This window comes from Tauraco erythrolophus, chromosome 2 (assembly GCF_009769465.1).
Source record: "Tauraco erythrolophus isolate bTauEry1 chromosome 2, bTauEry1.pri, whole genome shotgun sequence".
NCBI classification, from domain to species: domain Eukaryota; kingdom Metazoa; phylum Chordata; class Aves; order Musophagiformes; family Musophagidae; genus Tauraco; species Tauraco erythrolophus.
Window position 1 is genome coordinate 107289821 of NC_141466.1, and position 25502 is coordinate 107315322.

The following is a 25502-nucleotide window of genomic DNA, read 5'->3' on the forward strand; positions in this document are numbered from 1 at the left end:
CTGGAACTGGATCCTCACAGCAGCAACTCCCCTGTGCCCTGAGCTAACCTGCAGCCTTTCAGCAAGGTGCATTTTTTTTAAATCGACTCTTTGTAAACCGGAGCATGCACACACGACGTTCAGATACCCTTTTTATTTGTTGCCTCAGTTGAAATCAGTGAGATTCAAAAATGCAGAGCATCCTTTCAGAAAACCTGTGACAGTTGCCAGAAGAGTAACAATACAAGACAGAGGCCTGAGAGATAAAAATTTATTTATATCTGATCAGCATGTCATGATATGGTCACAACTCATACAGCTGACATTCTCATAGCCAAAAGAGGGATTTTTTTTTTTTTCTTTTTAAAAATACATTTTTCTTTCCGTCAGGAAGGATTTTTAAAACAAACATTTCTTACTAGGCAGGAGTTAAAAACAATGGCTTTTTCAATATGACAACACGGCTGGTAAGCACTGGATCCCCCACCAGTGCCTTATATTCAGATTTCAAGTTTTCCCTCCCCCTCCCTGATTCCCCCACCCCTCACAGAAAAACACCACACAGAGGAACAAGACAAAACCCAACAGGGAAACAAAGAGGTAGACGTAACTACAACCATGGAGCTGTTTTGGAAACTGTGCAAGATGTCCTACTGTGCTCCAAGGAGTTCCCTTTTCCTTTCATCTGTGTCCCAGTGTTACGCACCAGCAGTGAACACGAAAGGTGACACGGAGCCACGGGCGATCGTTAGCGAGACGCCAGGGCCACGGAACGAGCGGCGCTGTTCCACGCGGTACCGCTTTGCCTTGCGGAAGCACTTTAAGAACAGACCACTGTTAAAAACCACACATAACTACAAAATGGTTACAGCCTTGCTTGCAAAAAGGTTGGATGCACATCCTTCTAGGACAGCGGCAGTCCGGGGTTGAGTGGGGCCCAGGTTCTGCTCGTGGGGTGCCCTCAGCTCTCAAACTTCCAGGGGAATCATTGCCATGCAGTGACCTGCGGAGAAACTCTGTAGCTTGAGCGCCAGCAAAGTTTCCAGCAGGTGTTGGGAGTGAAGGAGGGCTGCAGAAGCTGCTTTCCCCACTCCTCCGCTCCTCCCCTTTCCGCTTCTGGCATAGAAACAGTGTGTCCTTCCCGTTGACGGCTCTCAGAAGCAACATTACCTACCACAAACTGACGCCGCAGCTGAACAGTGAACCAAAGCGTTGTTTTGCTATTTGTTGTGTTTACAGTTAAGTACAATAGAGACTGTGTATCTACTAGAAATAAGCACAATACATACAACCAAAGAAAATAATCTCATCTATTAAGGAGTAGAAGCACATGAAATAATCTTGAAAAAAAATCAACTTTATTTTTGCCACACATGCACAAAAAAAAAAAAAAAGGAAAAGACACCTAATAATCTCCGTAGAGAAATCCTGCTTCTGGTATCTGTCTACCTTTCTGAAAGACATCTTGGCTGCTGGAAAGATTTGATAAAAAAAACAATGAAGTAAATTCAGTAAAATAATTCCAAACACAACCAGCCCTTTGCAAAATCATTGAGTCACTATAGGCTTCTGCATTCATTTTACTGTGCAAAATAAAAATGCAGGTAATACAGGAGGGAAGGAGAAAACTGGAGGGGAATATAACTGGTATCGAGAAAACGAGTTTTTACTATATAAAATGAACACCATTGTGAAGCAATTTTAAGGAACTCACTCACTTTAATAGGACAGTTGTTTAGTGTATAATTACTTCATTATCCAATGATAAAATAAAAGGTTTAGCTTTAAAATGCATAGAATCCTTTTAAAGACTTCTTTTGTATCACAGCCACGTAGTCTACAGTTTACACAGAAAAAATAAAGCTGCTCAGAAGTGTTCATAATGTATGCAGGCATTTTAAACCAGAGTATGGTTTCAATTTCACTCTTCCAAATGTTTTGTGTTTTTTCTTTCTTTAAAAAAAAAAAGTGTAAAAACTATCAAATATGCAATTTTGCAAAATAACCCTTTATTTCATATGGCTCCATTATTTCCAAACAATACAGTACCCCAGATGTATAATTATTTTGCGTGATTGTGTCAGATCACCACAAAATCTCCAGCTGACTATCAAGAGAATGCACCTAACCCCGGTCTCATGACTCGGAAATCCCAGTTTTAAGTACCTTTGGTCCCAAAATTTTATGTCAAGGCAAAGTGGAGCAGTTGAATCCTGTCACACACAGTGATCGGTATCTGCATTATCTTGTACAAACAGGTGAAAAAAGTTAACAGCACTTTATGGCAGTGTCAGACAGAACAAAACCAGTTACATTGTTTGAAAAAGAGTGAGTAACGAGCAGTACCACAGTGTTCATTCTATTTTTACTGCAATAAGATGCATCTGATTTTTGATGCTGGGGGTGCAGGAGGGAGAAGGAAGCGTTTAATTTTTCCAGTGAGCATGGTAAATCCAAATCTTGCTTTTCAAAATCTGATGAAAGCAACTTAAAAAAAAAAATATATAGCCCTCCTGCAAGAGACATCATTGTTGAAAAGCTTGATAGAGGCGTACGTAAAATACTAGAGAACCTGTCAGGAAGGTGCACTCGCCACAGGGCACTGAAGAAAACACTGCTGGTCGTGAACGGGCAGGAACTCCTCAGAGAACAGGATCCGAAGAGCAGTAACGTTAAGCCATCAGGACTTAGATCGTTTCGACTGTAACAACTTCTTTATGAACAACTGAACACAGAAACGTACGGGCGTTTTGTGTGCAGCCCCGGCAGAGAACCGTCTTTACCCGCAACATGCTCTAACTCGCCATGTTCTCACATCCGTGCGCAACAGCTTTCAGTCAGCCATTTCTCTGTGATCTTTTAATCCGGTATCACTTCATACATTCTTCCACTATATTTCTCCAAACATAAATTCAAAGTTGGATTAATCAACCATTTTGTGATCAACTGTATGGTTCATTAACACCAACATTTTCTGTCAAACGCACGTTGAACTCTTCAGAGGAGGAAGCTTTCCGTGGATGGCGTGGCAAAATGCCCACCACGACCATAATGCTGGCCAACCGCCAGAAGGTAGAATCAAACTGCAACCGACAGGAATTTGTGTTTTGCAAACCAGCCTGCTACACTCCGAACAGTCTTGACCAGCACGGTATTTTTAGCACAGAATTTCCTACATATTGTATACTTTTTGTGTTTTTCCCTTAATAGAAAAAGCTTCTTTTATTCGATGCATTCTCTTTCGTGAAGCAGCATCCAAGTTCACGCTGGGAGGGTAACGCAGAGTTTCTGAACAACGGTTTCATTCCATTGTCATCCACAGCAACTCAGCCATAAGGAGACAAAACATCAGGCTCTCTTCACATTATCCAGTGCAGGCAGGCAAGAAGCCTAAGACCTAATACTATTTACTCACCCTACCAAAACAACAATCAGTGCTTGAAAACAAATGTCTTGCAATAGTAGCAACTACAGACGAATAAACTGAAAATGAGCAGGACCAGATCAGTCAAATGATTATCTGAAACATTATTGCGTGTTACTAATTTCTTTAGGCAGCATGTGAACACTCGCTATTGACTGCAATCCACTGGAAAAAAAAACCAAAACGTACTGCATTTGGAAAAACAGTGTGCTCTGCCATGGAGTTCACAGGGTCTATAAAGAACAACCTCCCGATGTGAGTTACTGCTGTGCAATCTGCTATAAACTTCCCTTTTTGTATTGCTCCAGTCTGTCCCAGCTCAAAACAAAACTGGCTGTACTATGGGCACCTCTGTGGTTCTCATCAAACCACTTGGTGGAGGACAGAAATGAGTAGCTTGCCATCTGCATTCTGCAGTTTTGAGAGTCCATTTACGCCCACGTGCAGCAGACGTCACCACTTATGTGGTAACGGCACTGGGCTGCCCCAACACCCTCCTGTAAAACGGCAGATTAAATACATTCATTCCATCAGCCGTACTTTAGCAAGAACAGCAGGAAAAAAAATTCTCCCAAGACTGCCTCCTTCTCAGGGAATACCTTTTTTTAGACGGATTTTTGTGTCACACAAAAATTCAGGTGTGTGACTGGGTGTAAAGAGACAGGATTTACAAACAGTATCTTACCTAAAACGTCACGCTGTAGGCAACCACCGTCCTTTGCCTCCCGGCTGCAGTGGCTCTTTCAAGTCCATGAAGGGACTTGCAGTTCAGGGGAACTTACCTGGTGTATCATTTTGCACCATCCCCACTAAGCTACCTTAGGATAAAACTACTGCTTTTGAGATGATAGGGGTGCTAGGTGTTTTTCCATTAAGTCAGGGAAATTGGCATTGCCTCATCTTTTCATATCCTCTTAGCTCCCCTCGCAAAGGAAGCACCGGCTGGGTTTTGTATTCTGCACACCGCCCACTGTGATGCACATAGCAGGAGAGGGAGAGAGCAGGTGGATCGATATCGCTATCTCAGAGCCAAAACTACTGAGGGCTTGCTTTGTTCTCAGTGAAATTACTCTGTAAGAGGCAGCATGCCAACATCTGAAGTTCTGGCTATCCTGCTAGTATTTAGAGAGATTAGTTTTATTTTAGGAACAGCTCTCTCAAATCTGTGCATAATCACATAAACACGATGCCAACTAGACCTGCCAGAAGTAAGCCTGTACATCGTAGACATCCTTTCAAAAGTATCCTGTGTTACACATCTGAAGGTGTCTTCTGTTCCAGTTTGCCTTTAAATTCAGCTCATCCTTCCTCCACTAAGATTTTTAGCAGTGGTGAGCTAATTAATACTGTCCTCCATGCAGTATTCAGAGTATTTACCATACTTTTTTTTTTCAGTAGTATCTTCCTATAGATTTATGATAGTAAGTATACCTATTTTTTCTTTTTAAGAAACTAGTTTTTCTTCTATTACTCCTTAGAAAAACATTAAGATGGTTGGCATTGAATTCTTTAAACTCTCCCACAAGTATATGCAGCGCTGTTGCAACTAGCGGGGAGAAAAAGGCCTCTATAAACCACTCAAAGGTCACCTTGGTTGGACTGCAGTATACAAAATAGAAAGGCTAAAAATCACCAGCAGCACCGGCAGACCTTCAGAAACAGCTAGAACTGCTCTGTCTTCCAATGTGGGACAAATAAAGCTTTCCCCTTTTGTCTAAGCTTTATGTCTTTCCTTCACTGTGTTTTCACCTTTAAAAGTGCATTTTGAAAACTGGTAACGATGGTTGAGACACATTTAGAACAAAAAGGGAAAATAAAACCAGTGACTTTGTATTTTCCAAGTCTCCTCATAATACAAGATACTGGTAGCACACGGAATTCAGCAAGCTGATGGTGAGACCACAGCAGGGATGGGCTGATTCATCAGTGGACAGCTTTTAATCACACTATGATGCTGCAATGCTTTTTTGAGGACTGATGCCTCACGGAACGCACCTGACACTGGACCTCATTTGGGTCTTGGTTTTAGATCAACGTGTCTAATACAAGAACCACCGGCTGCGTGGCCGCAAAGATACCGCCGCCAGCTCTGCCGAGTATCTCTGACTCCAGCACAATGAGTCGCAATAAAGTACAAGTTTGTGCAAATGAGGAATCTCTACCACACCAACGCTGTACAGACTACTGAAGAGACAAGTTGCTGAAATTTCTGAGCTCTAACTACAATGCCAAGAGATACTGGTGGTTACAGAGCTTTCTTGTCACAGACATTCTTCTACGGTGGTTGTACAATTGCACCTTTTGTCCAAATGCTGAAGTTGCTTAAGTGTGGGTGAGAGTATACATTTTTAAAAATACAGACAATTCTTAAAATAATACATCATCAGGTCACTATGTTACTGATCTTCACTTTTAGTGGAGTTTAAAATCTCCCCAAAGAGAGGTAAGAGTCCGTCCAGTATTTTCCTTTTCTCTTGAATATTCACATTTGCACATACAACATGATACTCATTTGCAAGAGCCTGGATTCCCATTTTGTCCTCAGGTCCCATTCCACTTTTAAAATAGGCAATGATAAAAATACTGAAAGATGCAGTACCACATACCGCCTGACAAAAATGCAAGTGATTGTATGCCGACCAGCCACAGGTTGCTGAGGGTCATCTCCCGAGAAATAGCTTTTGTTTGACCCTGCAGTGGAGGAAAAGCTCCTAAAACAGAAAAGAAAACACATTCAACGCTTCTGCAGCAGGGACGATTCTTTACTATGACAGTTTGTCCCAGAAACAGTGCCCACAAACAACTGGTTACTTCTAAATTGTGCTCTTAAACTTTCAAAAGATTCTCTGGCATTATCAGTTATCTTCAAAAAATAATAAAACCCCAAACTTATATTAAGAACAATTTTCATTTCATTTGGATATAAACTTTAAGCATAAACTTCAAAACATTCCTTAAAAGCAGCTATCATCATTGTATTCGAGCTTTGCCAGGAGATCCGACCCTCGACTAAGTTTTCTGTGTTATTTTTGAGGTTTTATCAACATCTGTATGATCAGTTGAATGGATTCCATGTTAAATTTTACAGCTGCTTGGTAATGGTTTTATATACTGTGAAGAAGGAAAACATATACATTCTTCAAGGTTCCTCTTGAAAATATAAACATATACACATGCACACTTTCTTGTCAAATAACAGTTTCGACATGTTGTTCATTGGCCAGTCAGTGATACAGACTAAGGAAGTGTTGTAATTTGCCACACAGTCTTCCAGGAAGGTTTTACTGAAATGCCTGTTTAGATGAGAAAGACTGACAGTAGATACAGCTGACACCATTAAAAAGTTCATTTTTCCCTATTTTGACATTTTCTGACTTAAAAAACTAAATTACGTGTGTCTGAATACATCTGAGAGTTATGATCATAAGCAAATTGTTTGCACGTATTTACCATCAGCATATTAAATAATTCGCGTTACATTTTACTGGGACTCACAAAGCCTAGATGATATGAACCACTATTGTTGCTGGTAATCCTGAAGAGTGGATATAAAAACTCTAAATATACCAGAGAAGAAGATTATGTACTTGTTGCAGCATTATGGAGTCACAACTACTCATAAAAGAACAAGAGATGAATGATTCAAAGAGTAAAGATACAGCAGTGTCAATTTTTAACCTTAAAACCACACCATTTTGGCAATTAGACACCATCAGCAACCTACCTCTACGCTTCACATTTGCAATCACTAGAGGAATTGCAATCAAGCGTTTAAAACAAAGCTTTTATTCCTGTATGAATGCTCCTAAGTAAAAAAAAAAACCCACCTAAAAAAACACCCCAAAAACCTAAAAAATCCCTTGATGAGTCCCATCCTCCTCTCACTGATATGTATTTTCACACGTGGGCAGATTTGCCACACCATTTATTCCCCAGTAATTCTCACTGCTGAGCTGCTTCTATTGGTCCACTCTTGCTACATTTGTTCTTCCACGGCCCATTTGTTTTCCTGGACCAAGACAGACCTTTGGTTTAAATAACTTTCCTTTTTCCTTGGTACAGATAGCAACTGTCTCTTCCCCCTCTCCCAAACTGACTTGTATCTTACAGAGAAAACCTTCCCGCACGTTCCCAGCTGAGACAAGCCAAGCACTTTTAGTTGTCCTTCACAGTAACGACTCCTCCTTCTCCTTGATCACCTCAGCACCTGTTATCTGTCTCTCTTCCCAGTTCAACTCATCTCTCTTGAACGGGGATGACAGACCTGCATGCAGAATTTCCAGATGAGGTTTCAGATTTGGTACAGTGAAGAGTATTTCCATAGCACTGGTGAAAAGCCTCTCCTGTTGCCCTGCAGGGTGACATTGCTTACTCTTTTAGTGACATCACACCAGTTGGCTCATGATCAGAGTGAACGAGGAGCATGATGACTTCAGTACATAATTACTCATTTCCAACTGATAAGCTCTGAGTTTATAGGGTTTTTTTTTAATTAGTCTCCAAGTGCTTTTGTCCTGCTAAACATAATCTCATTTGTGTTACTGCAGTGCTCAAGGTCGTCCTGCTGAAGACTTCAGAGAAATCATGAACTTGCCAACACGAGCTTTCCACTAACTGCTAAAAGAGGAGTCTTTGTGTTGCTTATACCTACAGGTATTAACTGTAAACGGTTTTAATTTTATAAAGGAAACGTGTAAAATGCACCTGTAAGAAAGGAGGGGACGGTTTCATATCCAAATTCTAGGCAGACACTTTTTTTGTTTAATTTTAACAGGTCTAATATTACAGGTTTTCCCCAGATCCATTAAAGTTCTTAACACTTAAGAACATGGCAAAAAGGAAAAAGGTGCTTTAGGCTTTGTTTCTTCCTCCTCCCAAATAAAAATATGCCAAAAGAATATATTCCTATCGATGACACTGTCAATACAAACTTTTAAAGTTTCACGTAGCACGTTACTCCAGCTTCATGAGGTAAGCTTCAGAAACTGAGACAAGCTCCTAAGCGGCGCGTATTTAAAAAAAATAAAAAACCAACACACAAAAAATAAAATCAGAACACTGAAACAGCCCTAAATCTTAAAACCATGCCAACTTGAGACAATGTTAACATGTCAATACAAAGCTGGCTCTTGAGCAGCTCTGGGGATTCCCCTCACATTAGGCCTCAGGACTTTCCCAGGGAGTTTCCAGAAACTGTAAGGGCACTTTTGCAGTAAGCCAAGGAAAGCAATGCAGGCAAGTGCTCAACTGGCGTGAATAGTAGAAACTTTAAATTATGCTAATTTATGCCTACTAAGGCCCTATGTCATAGCATTTACATTTAAAACACGTCCTATTAATGCATACTGATTACATTGGCAAATTATAACTAATTATCCTATTTTAGAAGTGCATTTCAATGAATAAATCTGATCATATTCATCACACTGTCTGAAATTCTGGTCTAGTTAAGATTTTTTGGGGGTATGACTTATTTTAACGGTATTTGTGAAATAAGGTCTCAATAATAAGAATTTCTTAGCGCCTATTGACTCTGCTTGGAGCTTTAAACAGATTCACAAACTTAACTGAAAGAGGGCAGATTTAGATTAGATATAAGGAAGAAATTTTTCACCCTGAGGGTGGTGAGGCACTGGAACAGGTTGCCCAGAGACGTTGTAGATGCCCCATCCCTGGAAGTGTTCAAGGCCAGGTTGGATGAGGCTTTGGGCAACCTGGTGTAGTGGAGGGTGTCCCTGCCCATGGCAGGGGGTTGGAACTAGATGATCTTTGAGGTCCAACCCTAACCATTCTATGGTTCTATGATTCGTCTAATAATTAAAGTCCAATACACGCGTTTAGATGCAATTTCTATGGCAGGGTCTGACTTTTGCCATCAATGATGGATGAGTGACAGCAGTATTTCATAAAGCAAAATACAGCTCTGGGTTGTTAAAGAATTCTATTAATCTTTTTAAGCCCTGCAATTGATAAACTCAGCACTCAAAACTAAATTAAAGCAGTCTTTGCAATAGATCATCTAATAGAAGTAGATTTGTTTAATGTCATCGCTCTGGAACAATGGCCTCAGTTGATTCACAAGAATGAATATTTTTCCCCCTCAGCGACTGTGATACTTGCTAAAGAGGAGATTATTTTTCTTTAGAGACAAGTTGCATCATTTCATCTGGAGTCTTCCTACTCAGTCTGTGTTTGATATACTTCCCTTCCTGTACATCTAAATAAAACTCTATTTTTAACTCTCTGGATTTTTTTTTCTTTTTTTTAATGACGATTAACTCCTCTGTTTCGTATTCTGAGCACACACACCCGCACCTGCTGGAGGGCAGACGACACGCTTCAGTATCAACAACTGGATGGAAAAAAAAGAGCCTTGAGGAAACAACTCTCCAGCTATGGTTTTATAGCATTTACCTGATACTTTAAATTACATGTTTGCCAGTATCCCTTCAGTAATGTTATTAATGCCATAAATTTATTTAGATTCCTCTGATCCACTAACACTGAAAAAGTGTGTTATGATGGAAGTGATCCTCGGTATGTCACAGCAAGGAGGTCAGTACCAACAGCACAGGGCTGCAGACCAGGACTCCAGAGACTCTGTGCTATGTGATTCTTACAGATCCTTCCAGTCAGACCATCCTCCTGTTCAGTTTAACAGGAAACAGAGGAGGACAATGGTGTTGGATTAGACCTGTAGGCTGCTTAGATTGGTCTTCTCTAACAGTACAAGTGCCAGAGGAACATGTTAAATAGCTGCACTAAGCAGATAAAATGACCTGCCTCACATAAGAGCCGTATTTAATCCCTTTTAATCAAGAACTCGCTCATTTTAAACCCTGAAGGTTTTATGTCCCTTCCAAACTTAACATATGCTCTGAACACTTTTGCTATGCAAGGAAACGGTCAGTACCTCTTTGAATATTGCTAAATTATTCCAACTCAATGAAATCCTGTGGCAGCAAGTTTCATGGCTGAACTGTATGTTATTGCAGAAAAAAAAAGAGTATTTCCTTAGATCTGTCTTGAATGTTCCAGCTTCCAAACACCGCCATATTCTAATGTTACCTGGCTAATTTAGCTTTCCTAGACCATTTCTTATCATAATTTTTTTGCCACATAAGAAGTATTGATTATTGTATCTATTGTATTCATATGAAGTATGTATATGTGTTCTTGAACCATTTTGAGATCCTTGTAAGAAAACACATTAGCAAAGGACAACTCTCTTTGCTAGATATCATCCTACCTGTTTCGTAGAAATGTGTCAAGAGATCCTCCTTTTCAATGAATCGTTGATACAGCCAGTGTGTAAGAGCCTCAGGCTCTACAGGTACATCTTTAAGTGGAAAAATCCTACCAAAGAAACAAACATAATTAAACTCAGAAAATGCACTCTGTACAGGAAGAACAAAACTCTGCCCTTCTGCCCCAGCCCACCGCAAAACATAGAGAACAAGAGTTTGGTGTAAATCTAACTGAATGTTTCATTCTTTCGTTGATTCACAGATCACACAAGTACTAAGGATACAAACCCGGAATATTCCAGGTTACCAGCCAGATGCACACAGAAGACATGGGCATTATTAGCTTCTTGATTAAGGTACTAAGTTGTTATTTTGGTTTTTTTTAAATAGAATACCACCACACTATATTACTATCCTCAAAAAAAAAACCAACATAAAGCCAAGAAACTATGAAGTTCATGCACTGAAACAGAAAGAAACAAAAGACTGAGAAGGTTCATCCACGGTTCTGAAGAAACAGTTCTTCAACAGGCAGAAGCTACGTAACAACATCTCTAAGTACGAATAGCTCTTCTGTATCCCAGAAAAACGAGTCCTGTGAGCTTTTCAAAGGATGCCAGCATCTTGGTCTGAATTTTCTAAGGCAAGTTTTACACTGAGCACTGACCATGTAAGTAAGTGTACTCAAATATTGCTGCTCTATTTTAAAAACCCAAATGGAAGAATTACCAGTGTTTTGGTACTTCTACACTGAACACTGGGTCTACTTAGAAAAATCAGATACTCAGGGCAGAAATCACCAAGATACATACATACAGAGATTCCTAAATAACCCACTATACTTCACTTTGGGTTTTTTCCAAAATAGAGTTTCAACTCTTACAATAATTGTTAATCTCCTCAGTAGACCCTAAGTGCCTTGTGATACATACAAGAACCTATGTATCTGCCATGAAATAAGACACTTGTGAAGAATGCTTTTGTTGCTGTTACTGTGTTCAACATCTTTGCTGGCTTTGTCACCAAATCATTTGTACCTCCTCCTTTCAGTTTGATGCATGGAAAAATAAGCTGTAAGAGGAGGAGGAAAGCAGCAAAGCATTGCTCTAATGAACTAATTAAAAATAACGGTGCTTCAGTGTACACAGATAACTTCAGTTTAAGGAGTTAAACAACTTTATTTTCCAACTATGGCATCAACATGAACTCAGGTATTTCTGCAGCCTTTGTAGCGTTTCTACCTACATCATCCTCGCACTGCGGAGTTCTCTGTGCTCTAGTAAAGCCAGCCTCAGTAACCAGAAACTAGCAACTGTTACCTCAGGCAAAACACAGTTTGGAGAAAAGCATATGGCCAAAGAAAAATATCACGAAATAGTTGAAGGCCCAGTAAATAGCTCAAGTCCTCAGCGTGCATATTAAGAACAACGACAAGGACAGGTAATAAAGAACTGCTTTATCTTAAAGCCCAGACGTCGTACAGCAGATCAAAATTAAAACACAGAGAGGCAAGTGAAAAACACACCCGCAGAGAAAGAACCATGTTCCTCGAGGGTATAACACGAAGAAGGATTTACTCTTTGTCCCCAAACACAACTCAGTTGCCAAGCCCTATTTTTACTCACTTCTGCCTATCTGCTGCAAAGAGATAAAAGGACTCGGCAATGGAATATTGTGTTTCACAGTGTAGTTCTGAAGGACAGATGCTTGCTTACGCAAGTCTGACGATGGTTCAGAACTAACAGAACGCACGTGTGGGCTCAGGACAGAAGCCTGGGAATACCTTCCTCACCTTCACTTCTTGGTTACCTGATGGGTAACAACTCCAGAGCTCAACAACCCAGTTAAGCCTGGTAGTTTTCCAAGAACATACCTACTAGTCTGAAAACATTCTCACGAGATTTGACAAGATACTCATTAGAAACAATTTATGAGCCGGCACTTTAATGGAGTAGCAAAATGGCGTAAGTGATACCAATCCTGTGAGAGACTAATGGAACGCAGCACACCACTTCCCTGCTTGAATCCATCCAGGCTCTTGTATGAATCGATACAGCACCAGCACACTTCAATCTCGGGACACAAACTCCACTTCTCAGAAGTTTAAGCAGCGATGACCGTTACATCTGTTTTGAATGAATATCGACGTCGAGTGGAAAAAAACTGGTTTTGCAATAATGCTACAACGGTAGCCACAATTTAGCAACGGTAAATGCTAGTATATTTAGCAGCATTTTCAAAGATATTTTCAGATTATCCAGAGTTATTTTTACAAGCAGGACATTCTTATTAACGGACCGAGCTAAATTAGAGATTAAATGTTTAACAAAATCCTTAAAACTCTGGCAACAAGTCCTTCCTGTACTAGAGAAGGTGAAGCTAGCCCCTTCCTCCCCTTATTTATAATAAACAAGCTGCCACTATCATCATTCTCTGCCCATTGGAGGGCTCCTTTAGCATCTGTGTTTTAAAAGAACATCCTCTTTAAGGAGACTGAGTTCAGGAAAGGAAATTGAGAAAGTCTAATGCTACAAAACTCTCTACACAAATGATTCAGAACGACGGCGGAAAGCCATTGCTCTAACTGCAGCAGGACCATCTACAACCATTGGCTGTGAGGTCTGCCAGGTCTACTGTTAAAAGGTGCAGGAAATAGTTTCCTCTTTTCAATGAGATACATAAATAGCTGTCCATGTGGTCACAGCACAAGCATCATCTTGGCTCTACCCCACCTTTGGATATCCAGCAGCAGGAACACCACTGAAAGTGAACAGTTTGCTGATGTCATCAGGAAAATAAAATGTTATTGCCACATTGAACTGTCCTGACAGGAATCAAGGTCAACATGCTACATCTGAAGCTTCAAGATTCTCTTGGGCACTTGAATCTTTCTAGCTTTTGGACAAAACTAACCTCACACTGCATAAAAAGAAGAATGTCTTTGTTCCTGGTGTGACCATAAAATTCAAGTGGAATGGAAACACCTCCTTCTTTCATTTCTCATCAAGGGAACAGCCCCTTTGTAATCATCACGGGGAGGTGGGGAAGGGGCTAAACCTCAATAAAAGCAGTGCCGCCACAGGCTGTGCCCTGAGAAGTGAAAAGTTGCAATGGAAGCAAAGATGTACTCTGATGGGAGTCTGCAAAGCTGTCTCGGTAACGAAGTGCTACCTTCTAGCTGGAGGTTATCTATCTGCAGCTGTGAGGTGACAACGGCGATGGGACACTCCCCGTAGCTGACTGAGGGACAGCAGCTTTCTTAAACCACTACACAAATGTGTTTCTGTGTCCCAGACCAGAATATATTATCATAAACGACAGTCCAGGGAAGATGAACGGATTTTTAAAAAAAGGACATGTAACTGCCAAAGACAGGTTGGCATATGTAGGAAATTGTGGAGACTTACCTAGTGATAGGCCACTTCCCGAATGAATAATTTTCAGAAACACAGCATTTTCACAAACATTTAATCTCTTTTAAAAGATTCTTATTGGAGAAACAAGCTCCAATTCTGTAAAGTCCACAGATACTACCTTTAAGTACTAATTGCCATTCATCATCTGTCCTACCCTGAATTAAAAGTTCTTTATTCCCACTACACCTTCTAAATCACAGTATCATTTACTGTTTCAATGACTCCTTCAATAAACTCAGCGTGAGGTAGGTTGTTGGTAGATCTCAGTCACGGCCAAAAATAAGTTACTTGCATAAAAAAAACCTATTACAACATATTGCCAAACTGGATGCCCTTCATAGACATTTCTGCAAAACTCATTCAGCAACCACAACGTATTCCAGCTTATTTATAGCCAGGAGCCTACTCTATTTCAATAAATCTTTATCAATGTAGATACGAAAAAAGAACTTCCTCAGTAGCTGAAAGCTTGTTTCAACAGCAGCACAGCGCAAACACTGGTACGAGGAAGAAAGGTGACAGCGTACTCATCCGCATTACGGCACACGGATAGCTGAGTTAGCTGGAAACGGCGCGGTACTTCCATGCAGCGTAAACGCAGGTATCCTCTGCGGCTGCCTCTGACTCCAGGGCCTCCACACCACAGTCCTTATTGCACAGTGCAAATGCGGGAGATGGTCATACAAAGGCACGAGCCAGCGGGAAGCTAAGGCAAAAAAACCCAACCCCACACCATTCTTGACTGAGGGGAGGCTACGCATCCAACAAACTGCATACCCAGGGGTTTTTCCAATTGTTAACTCTTGGGTTTTGACAACAGAACTGCAGCACGTGGGAAATCTTATTGTTAGAGAAACTTGGAGACCATCTGAGAAACACCAAACCAGTTAGACTAAAGAAGTGACTGGTATAAGAGGAAAAGAAATAATCCCAAAACTCAACTGACTGTGGAGGAAACGGTGGGAGCTGAGAGGAGTAGCCAGTATGCAGCCTTGCTACACAGACACTGAGCCACTCGGCTTACTTCTGCCGAGCGTGGCTGCAGTGAATCTAGATTTGTGGTCAATGCATGGCACAAAGTGACCCAAGCACAAAGCTAAACCGTTCTGAGAAGAGAAAATAAACCTCTCCAACAGACTCATTAAAAGGCAGGTCTCATAATGATGCCTCTAGTTAGAGATGTCTTGCACCTTCCAGGCCTTTTTTTTTGGTGCTTACTCCTTTAACAGATGGGTTGAAATTTCCCCCAAAAAATCCCAGTGCCATTTGACCTAGAAGAACTTAATTAGATATTTTCCTTCAGTAGTTATGCTTCAGAGAGCAAACCCAGTTTTTCAGCACTTTCCAACGAGTTTTTAGACAAACCTCTTGGGGTCAAAAAATTATCCGATAGGTAAAAGGGTAAGTTCTCACACCTTTGTCTTTTGAACAATCTGAAATTTAGTAATCCTCCTGTTTTCTAGGGAAGCGTCTTGACATCCTGAGGAAAATCAGACCACAGCTTCGTCTAATTACGAACTTCTGAAAACCATGTCGTTTGTACAGAAAACTGCAGTTTGAAAAGCAAGCTTCATCTCATTATCAAAACTGAGCTTTCAAACAGAGAGAGATTACTGGATTAAACCGAACCTTCTCTGCCCTTTCCATCAGCTAGAAAACCATCTAAAAATGAAAACATAAGGCTGCTTGCTGCATCCTCTACGCTCCTCTGCTGCTCCCTAAGTAGGATGAAAAAGAAATCATCCTGCAGTAAAAGGACAGGATACGAAAAAAAGAAAACATTAGGTTGGAAAGACCGCAAGGCAGAAAGGGACAGGTTGTGACCAAGGAGAACAGCAGAAAGGACCGACTGAGCACCCAGAACAAAAGAGGCTCTGCAGGCCCCTCTGCTCCAGTTCCAGGAGCACAGAAAACATTGCTTTTTGCCCCACTGCTGTCATGCATCAGTTCCTCACTCTAGACTACTCTAAAAGGGGAAAAGTATGTTTAAATCCTGATTCTCCTTGTATCCAGTAGAGACAGCACCGGGTCAAAACTATTCTTTACTTTTTCCAAGGCGGATTTTTTTTTTTTTTTTTTTTCCGCTGTAACTCAGTTAAAAGAAATGATAAATGAGAAACTAGTGCACTGGAACACAGAGACTCATGCAGAACTTTCTCTCTCCCCAGTTATTTAAAATTTATTTCAAATGTAATCTCCCAAGATATTCCAAATTACAAACAATGAGCAAAATTTTATTGCGCTAAACGAAGGAAAAGAGGGAATAACAACAATCCCAGGCATACTCAATATATATTTAATGAAAATTTCAGAGGACATCTATGTCAAATGCAGAAAAACAGAAACACCTCTGACATTTTCTGTCCTTGGAAGACATTTCCGACAGTTCCATCTTTTTAAAGACAAAGTCTGCTTTGCCTTGGGTTTTCCTTTGTAACTGAGTTTGTTTCAGAGAGGTACAGAAATGTGCCAACTTTACCAGGGACATCTCAGGGCTCAACACAGGACAGGCCTTTTCAAACCTCAGCCACTGATTTAATCCTTGCCTGCACTGCTAAGGACAAAGAGTAGCTAATGTCCCATTGTTATCAAAATCAAAAATTACTGAGGAACCACCTCATATTTGTGACCTGCAGAATAAGCACTGGCATTCCCAGCTGACAACCCCAGATACTCTAATGGCTCCGTTACAGCAGTGTTTTGTTCTCCACATGGAATATGAACTTAAAGAAGTAGTCTAGGTTTCCAGTTCAAGCTGTACAGCTACACAGGTCTGGTGTTTCATTCTCTGCCCTGCAGCTTGACCAGCTGTCAGGGAGCAACACCGCACAGAAACCTCCCAGAACACTCTTCAGCACATTAAAAGGCAGCTCTGCATTTTCAAACAGAAGTGCCAGGGATGAGAAGAAGGAGGGTGACATGGCAAGGATCAGCTGGCTGGTCACCAAGTATAGCTGTAGCATGCACTGTTTAATCACTGTAAAGGGTTTTGGTGTTTTTCCAGAACTGCTCCTGATCTGACACAGAAACAGGCTCGAGACATTTCTGGACAAGTGAGGACACTACCTAGGAGGCACACACAGAAAACTTCTGAGAGACAGTTTTCCACTGACCATACCTTTAACTTCAGAAATAAGCTCTAAGAAATTGATGTCAGCCTACTGGGCTTCAGTTATCCGGCTTCTCAATCCTGGAGAAGGTTCAACAAAGCAACAGCAGAGCTGTAAGATTTTCTTTAACACTAGAAACCCTCCAGGAGAGAAGAGTTGTTCCCTAGTCTTCCCTGTCCACCACCCCCGGTTTCACAGGCACATACCCAGTCTTCACAGGTTCTCAGTGGCACCAACTGTTCAAATCATCAATACATGATTTAAAGTTGCCAAAACCCTGAAGGTGCCTATCGTATTACACCATTCTGCTAAAAAAATGAACCTTAATGAGTAAAGTCAGGTGAACTGGGAAAAAATAATAATTAAAAAAATAATCAGTTGCTGTAATGCCCTGAAGGGAATCCAACAGGAAAATTTCTGTATAAGCAATAGAAAAAGATGATGCAACATGAGTGAATTATGTACACCCGCTGTTCAGTTGCTCTCTGCTAATCCTGCCATGGATAAATATATCCTTTACATAAAACAGGAACATATCTTTAAAGCCACATAAAAATATCTAAAAATAAATTTTATTGTCAAAAACACTGAAGGTGAAAATTCACTGTATTCATTCCAAACTACAGCTCTAATTCCAGATATATTAAAAAGTCTTAGCACATCACAGCTAGATGATATGCTAAATCTGGAAAAAAGGATACAAAACCAATATGACTTTTTTGGTATACAATTATTCTGTGAAGTCGAAAAGAAAAGTTGCCGAAGGACCTGACAATAGTTGCAGATGAAATGAAATCCCAGTAAACACAAGGCAATGAGCACTGGGGAAGGAAAAAGCACCAGCAGCTACACATGCACTGCCACGGCCTCTACGATTAGCTACTATTACTCCGGTAAGTGATCCCGAAATCACTGTTGGGAATTCAAAATGTCAGTCAGTCAACTCACAAACTAGTCATAGCAGAACTAGAAAGGGCGTGGACAAAAGTAACAAGATAATCAGGGAAAGGCTTTTGTGTAAGGAGACACCAAACAGATCAAGACTTGTCAGGCTGGGAGGGGGACAGGGATAAGGGGGACAGCTAAGGCAGGATATGAGAAAGTTCTGTAAAATCAGGGGTCACAGAGAGAGTCACTGAGGAATGATCCAGCCACTGCTGGCAGGACACGAGGAACAGGGTGCACCCACTGAAGGCATCAGATGGAGAACTTAACACAACAAAAAGGAAGCGGTTCCAGTTGCCACCCTCAAGAACAGTTACGTGTTGTGTCACAGGAAATCGTAGAAGTCCAAGAATAAGCAGGTTAAAAATGGCACTAGACAAGTTCACGCAGGTCAGCTCCACCAGAGCCGGACCACAGAGTGATCCAGACCCAACGCCCGCTCAGAACACGTTACAGACCCCACATGCCCGCGCAGAGGGATGGATGGTGCAGGGGCTGCCTTCCCACCCCTTTGCTGTACCGCCTGCTGCCAGACCCAGGGCACTTTGCTAAAGCTGTCTTTAAGAACCACTGCCTTGCAGCCAACTCATGCCCTCACAGCCCAGAGGACACGTGCCTACACTTGGTGTGCCAATTTAAGAATTACCAGGGCTGGAAAGTCAGCCAAAGCTCCAGTTAGAACCAAGACACTCGGTTCTCATTTCAGAGGTATTCTATCCAGCTCTGAGCCTCCAGAGACATGCCGCTGCAGGAGTTTCCATTTGGGACATGCTTCAAATGTTTTTACAGGGTCAGCCATAAGAACTAGAGGTTATTTAGAAAAGAAAAAGAAAAAAGTAAATCAAATAAAGAGGCTTGCCACTCTCTACTAAAGCAGTGATTTAGACCCTCTGGAAGAACACAATAAATCCACACCCAACAATAAACAATTTCTATTATTTTTTTCTTAGAATTTTCGTACTACAAGGACCGTAACATTTAAGTTCGATGCAAGGAAGGTTACATCGTCTTTATGCTCGTGCTCAAAATAGGTTTTGAATATAGAAGCAGGAAGTTAATTCAAGGTAACTTTCTCTCTTTTTTAAAGGAAGTATTTTTGGAAATACTCTTCAGTAAAATTCTAAATACATTCAACTTGCAATTATCTCAGAGATCTGAGAGAGTACTAAGGTGACCTGAATAAAGCACAACAGGTTTCATGATATCTTACATAATTAGGGTGTAGGTATGTTCACCTTCAGAAAAACTCGAAGGCAGATTTCTATAAAAAGCAGGGACAGATTTAAACATGGCTGTGGAAAGGAGCTCCAGTGAGCAGCCTGTACTCTGCATCACACAACACTGACCCAGCAGTGATGCTGGAGAAGGTCATTCCCAGTTAAACTGACACCCAGGGCATCCACACAAGGATATCTGAAAGCTTACTGTAAAAGTCTAAAAGCTCCCCGAATCAGCAAAAGGGACGTTAGACAAAACAATGCAATTTTGGGATAAAATGTGATCAACTTATTTGGTAAAAGAAGTGTTAAAATATTTCTGGAGATACCAGACTTGCAATTAACTGCAAACCAAAAGCAAAATGCAACTTCTTTCTCCATTAGTTTAGGTCCTGAGATAAAGAACTGCTGAGGAGAAAAGTTTCAATAGCATCCCATCCTAGGCATCACTGAGATTTGCTACTACTTCCAGAGCACCGCTCTGCTCAGCTATTAAGAGTATGCTTTGAGTGAAAACCTGACATTTCTTTGTCAGAAAGTTAAATACAATATACAATAATCTCTCAGGAAATCTGTTATTAAGTAACACTGTGATTTTTAAGTTGTCATTATTTAAGGGGAAAAAAAAAAATCAAGTTGGGTTTACCAGTTACTTTAACATTAAAAGTGGAAAAGATGACCTAGCCATCAAATATATTCCCTATACTATATTCAGCCACAGGACATTAGTCAAAAACTTAAACGTGCTAAGATATGGAACAGTCACTGAACTCTTCAAAAGAAAACTGTGGTTTTTTAGATAATATGAGTTGCCCACCTGTGTGAGATGCACATAAAAAAGACATTGCTACTGACTTCCCATATCCTGAAACATGGCGTTATTAATTTGTGAATACTTGTTTTTTTAATGTTTTAGTTCAATGTTAAGAGTAGAAGGTTTATTTCCTACCTGTAATGTACATGTGTAACTGTTGGTTGTCGGTAGCCAAGAATCCAAGTTTGGATGTCTATAGGTTCACCTTTGGGATACGCAATTGTTGTATCTATCACCCACTGGGGGCCTTTTGATTTGCTCTCTAGGAACAAAAAGAAATGTTATATTAACAGTAATCAGGAAGCACAGGTCAGTCATTTGATAGTTTTTCCATTTTTATATTACTTTATGAGACACAAATAAAATAAGACAGCCAAAAATCAAATCCAAATTTCATTAAAGTGCACAGAAATACTCTTAACAAGCTTCAGCTAGACCAAGATTTTACTTTCACGATTACTTCTGTTGTTCTTACACACTGTAGTGCACAGAACAGAACAAAGTTCACTCACTGGGTGTAAGAACAGTCACATAACATTGTTGGCCCAAATGTGAGGTGCCTCCTCCCATTCACCAAAAGGAAAACTTCAAAAATAAAAATCCAGCTTTCTTGATCTGCACTTTAAGCACATTTACAACCGGGCCTTCGGAAGAGCTCACAGGTGCAGATCACTGATGAAGCAACAGCCATACAGATCCCTTTGGGCACCTAGCCTCACTACTGGGTTACGGCGAGCAGCTAGAAGTGATTTATGTCATACCAGGACAGTTAGATTTTAAAGACATTTTTTAAAGAAATCCCTCAAAGGTTCTTAAAAATCTGAGTTACGGGATAAAGAGGAAATACACCACTTTGAGTATTAAAGATAAGAAAGTAACACATGGAAGATGGTCAGTTTTCACAATGGAGTGGAGATTGCATCCACAAGGTCCCAGAAAGACTGATACCGGTACATGTTCACATGCTGCTCAGCATATTTAGAAACTGAAAAAAGGATCAAAGGAGGTGAAAATATTTGCTATGAAGATTATTCAGGATTATTAATAGCAGAGTCAAATTTAAACCTGAACATAGGTTACTACCAGCAACAGTCAAGGTCAGATATATCAACCTAGCCATTACCTCTCCAGATGTATTCAATTCACAGGTGTGCAAAGAGGGAGAGCAGCAGGTCTGGAAAGCAAACCAGGAAGGAGGGGCACATTGCTAAGATGGCACTTTGAGTTTAGCTTATCAATTTTACATCTAGTCTGTGAGAACTGGAGCTGCCTTGTGTCTGAGGTTACGTTATGTTCATGTTAGTACAGTAACATGCTTACTTTCATAGATTCATAGATTTCTAGGTTGGAAAAGACCTTAGAGATCATCAAGTCCAACCGTGACTTAATGCTTAATACACCAGTATATGCTTACATCATACTAAGCGGTATCTTAAAGTATTTAAGAAGCTGACTATGAAAAGCAGGCACCTGTTGGCAGAAGCATGTACGAGACTTCAAGCCTGCAGCTGAGATTGCTATGAAAGAAATGTGACAGAGGTTGACACAAACACTGTGGGCATCGAAACACACTGCTCACCATCCTTCTCAGTACAAGAACAGACATATTCAAAATGAAGCCAAGAGGAAAAGTTTTCAAAGCAAACAGAGAGAAATAATTCCTAGTGCAGAGGTGAATAAAACTGTGGGGAATCCCTTGCCAAAGGACATCAAAGATGCCAAGAGCTGGGTCCTAGAGGAAACTGGACAAGTACATGGAAGAATCTGTTGAAGGGTTAACTAAACAGGCAGAAACCCCCATCTGGCTGGGGAAACCTACCACACTGGAAACAGCTGGAAGCTAGGAGAGCGTGCGGGAGAAGTACGATGCATGTTTGCTCTGTTCACATGCCTCCTCTGATATCCACTTGGGAGTCACAGAGAAGATGCTGGGCTAGAGATGTCTGGACTTGCCCAAAATTGCCACTCAAATTTTAGAGCAGAGCTACTTCATGCATGAAGAAATCTGCAACGTAGTCTGAAGCACACTCTAAAAGCCACAGTCATTAATACCAACTAGTATGTACCTGAACGCGCAAGGACTGACTCGCGAGTTTCTACCTGCATTTCATTTAATTTGCATTTAATTTAATTAATTGTGAGAAGACAATTACATTAAAGCTATCATATATATCTATTAATTATTTTAGCAAGCTGCTAGTGTTCTCATGGTGTCTACTCAACAATGGAGCTGGACTGCTTCATTACAAATGCAAATACACTGCCTGAATAAGGCCAGTCAGTATTGCCCAATACTTAGGCTATGAGTTATTAGTAGCGTGCAATTCCAAAATTTAACCAAGTGCAAGCTACACAGGTCAAGCTGAAACATCCAGTGTCACCTTCTGGAAGTAGAGCATTTTAAAATATAGGTCCCATTAGAGGCTCCAGGCTTGCCAGCATCATGACAGAGTGCTTGTCAAGTCTCTCTTAAGAAAAGCACTAACTACAGAGTCCTTCATATTAAAAATAGCAATATATTAGAGAAAAGCCAATATGAAATTAATAGTAAATCCACAGATGTATTCATTTAGAAATGGATTTCAGAACGAAGCCAATTTATTATTTTCCTAGATGTAAGTAAGAATGGATAAAGACGAGTAAATCGTCTAAGTGAGTAAGCAACAAAGAACATTAATTGCAATTAAAAAGTGCCAGATGAATATGGGCACAGTATCTTATTATTTACAGTAGAATGTTAGAATGTTTTAAAATCATTTATTAAATATTTAGCTAGTATTTCAAACTACTCTTTCAGTGGATAATGGTTCAAATTTCAGTGCAGGAAGACTCTTACAGTCCCCTTCTGTGCTGATTTCCTACCTTCTGCTTTTGTGGAGCAGAGCCACTAAATGGATTCCTCAGAACAGCTCCAACCTCACCTCTGGCCCCTGACAGGGCAGGGCAGAGAGAAAAACCCACTTCTGACAGCCCACCAGGAACCATCCCAGGTTAGAGACAAATAAAATAAAAAATCTGAAGATAAAGACAGTCTCCACAAACCCTCCTTTAGAGCAAGCAGGTCTTAGTGCAACTACCTTGACATGCCATTACCAAGATGTGCTATCAAATCAGTCACCGGCATGTTTCTGCATGGTCTGGTTTAAAATAACACTTACATAATCATCCAAGATCTCACAGTGCCAAAGAACCCTAAGTCACCAAGGATTTCAGAAAATTAATTCTGAAATAAATCTTTTTGTCCTTTTTGGGAGGTTATACTGTGTTGTGCCCTGCTGATGAGCATATTTATTTTAAAGCCACAAAGCTCTAACAGATCCTGAAACTGAAAAAGCAGCAGACAACCGTACACCACACAAAGACGTAGGACCTCAGTATGGCCAAGGATGCTGCTTTCAAGCCTAAGCAGACCTTTGAAGAAGAATAAACCCTTTTCTTTTTTTAAATGGAGCACACAACCAGGAACTCAGAACAGAAAGATTGCTACATTAGCTGTAACATGGTGTGAATCTCAGGTCTGGCACTTGTAGCTGAAAAAAATGCAGTTGAGTATACCTGTTCAAGAGCTCTTCTAGCCAGGTTTGGCTTGGCCAACACAGCCACAGATGTTTCTGACAGCCAAACCCTTTTGAACTTTCTACCTACCATTAAAAGAGACCCGCATCCTTCATGTCTAGTACCTGTTGAAAGATCGAGCAGCCTGGTGCCAAAGACTGCAGCAGAAGCCAAATTTAAGCTGATGTCTCTGAGGACTAGTTTTTCTTCTGTGGTGTCAGCCTGTTTGCCACTTCCAGCACATGTGGAGGATTTTGATTTCTCAAATCACCTCAAAATATGAGCAGCCTGATTCTTTTTAAACAGGACATAAATGTTCAAAACAGGCCTGCAGGCATCTATCCTACACAGTTGCATCCCAACCAAATAATAACGACCTACCTTAGTATGAATGGTACATACTTGCCTTATGAGCGCTAAGATAAGACTGAACAATCACATGTAACAGTAGCTTTCTGGCCTAGATCAACAATAAAAAATAAATTTTAACAGTCTCCTAACTTACCGTTTGTTTAAAAACCACCAGCAGAGGCAAATCTTTATAACTGTTTTCTTCCGTATTTTTTTCCAGCTGTGGATTCAGTGATAGTAAGTTGCTTCGTATTCAGTTGTGAAGCAACTTACTATCAGCCTCTTCAAGACATTCAATGTTCCACCACCCTCTGTGGTCCTCTCACAGCAGACACTTGACTGTCTACAATCACGAATTTAATGGGGTTCAGAGCTTCTCTTCGTCCCCTCTATGTCCTCACTGGGGTTACTCTCAAGCAATGCTAAAATCTGGATTTGACTATGCACAGGACTCTTCAAACTCGCCAGTAGATCGTCAGTGTTTACCGCTGAGAAAAACAGCAAGTTACAGAGGCAGGTTTCAGTAGGAAACCTCGCCTCCAGCTGAGCTCTAGAAGGTGCGACACTGCCAGATTGCATCCGGAGTGGAAAAGAAAGCACCAGCCAGGCGTGAACCTGAGGACCACAGCTTCCACTTGAAAATGAAAATATTTACTAGCATTCACTAGGATTCAGGTGTGGTTTCCTGAACACTTACATCACTCTAAATGCAGTCAGAAGAGGCTGTTGCCTCCCCTTGCACAGCAACACATTCTTGTAACTTGTTCCTTTTTCTCTACTTGTCCTTGTGTGATCAGCTGGACCACTGACCTTAAATTAACTTTTTTCCCCAAAGGTTAGCTCTCAGACTGAACATCTTACTCATCATCCCAAGGTCTCTCTGTAACAAATCACCTGGAAAGAAATAAGCCGTCCCTTTTCCAGGATAGAAAAAAAAGTGTTCCCACGTTATTCAAGTCACATTCCTCATATAACAGTGAATCAACACGTTTGGTGCCCAGCTCTGCAGAGGGAAAATTGAATTCCTCTGAGAAAAGGCATCAGAACTGAGTGTACTGTGCTGCATTTGAAAACAGTAAGATAAGATTTCAATATGGCTCCAACAAAGCTCACAGCAATCTCTTATGAGACAAAATATTGCTGCATGATAAAATAGAGCAGAATTTTTTAAAAAAACCCCACATACTAGAGCAAGGTTCATCAAAAAACAAGCTCTGGAATGCATATCTTCATTGAAAAATTGCTCCAAACTCATTTGAATTGCCAGCTGTTTGGCATTTAGAACATTTTGCTCATTCTAAAACTCACAGGAAGATCAATTCTTATTACCTGAAGACACATGGTACTTGCAACTATGTCAGAGACTAAGTGTTCTGTTAAAAAATAAGCAAACAAACTAAACCATAAAATAACTCCCCTACACACACATCAGTCCCCAAAGGGT

At 40.6% G+C, this 25502-nt stretch overlaps 1 protein-coding gene across 1 annotated transcript in view; it reads right to left on the minus strand.

Annotated features, from left to right (window-relative positions):
• Window positions 1-5786: 5786 nt before the first annotated feature.
• LPGAT1 (lysophosphatidylglycerol acyltransferase 1) overlaps window positions 5787-25502 on the minus strand; it is a 60655-nt gene continuing 40939 nt past the window's right edge. Inside the window, exons 5-7 of the mRNA XM_086629238.1 lie at window positions 20288-20414; window positions 10653-10759; window positions 5787-6114 (exon numbers count right to left, since the gene is read on the minus strand). Of these exons, the coding sequence (XP_086485364.1) occupies window positions 5963-6114; window positions 10653-10759; window positions 20288-20414 (386 nt within the window). The 3' untranslated portion in view covers window positions 5787-5962. The remainder of the gene's footprint in view (window positions 6115-10652; window positions 10760-20287; window positions 20415-25502) is intronic.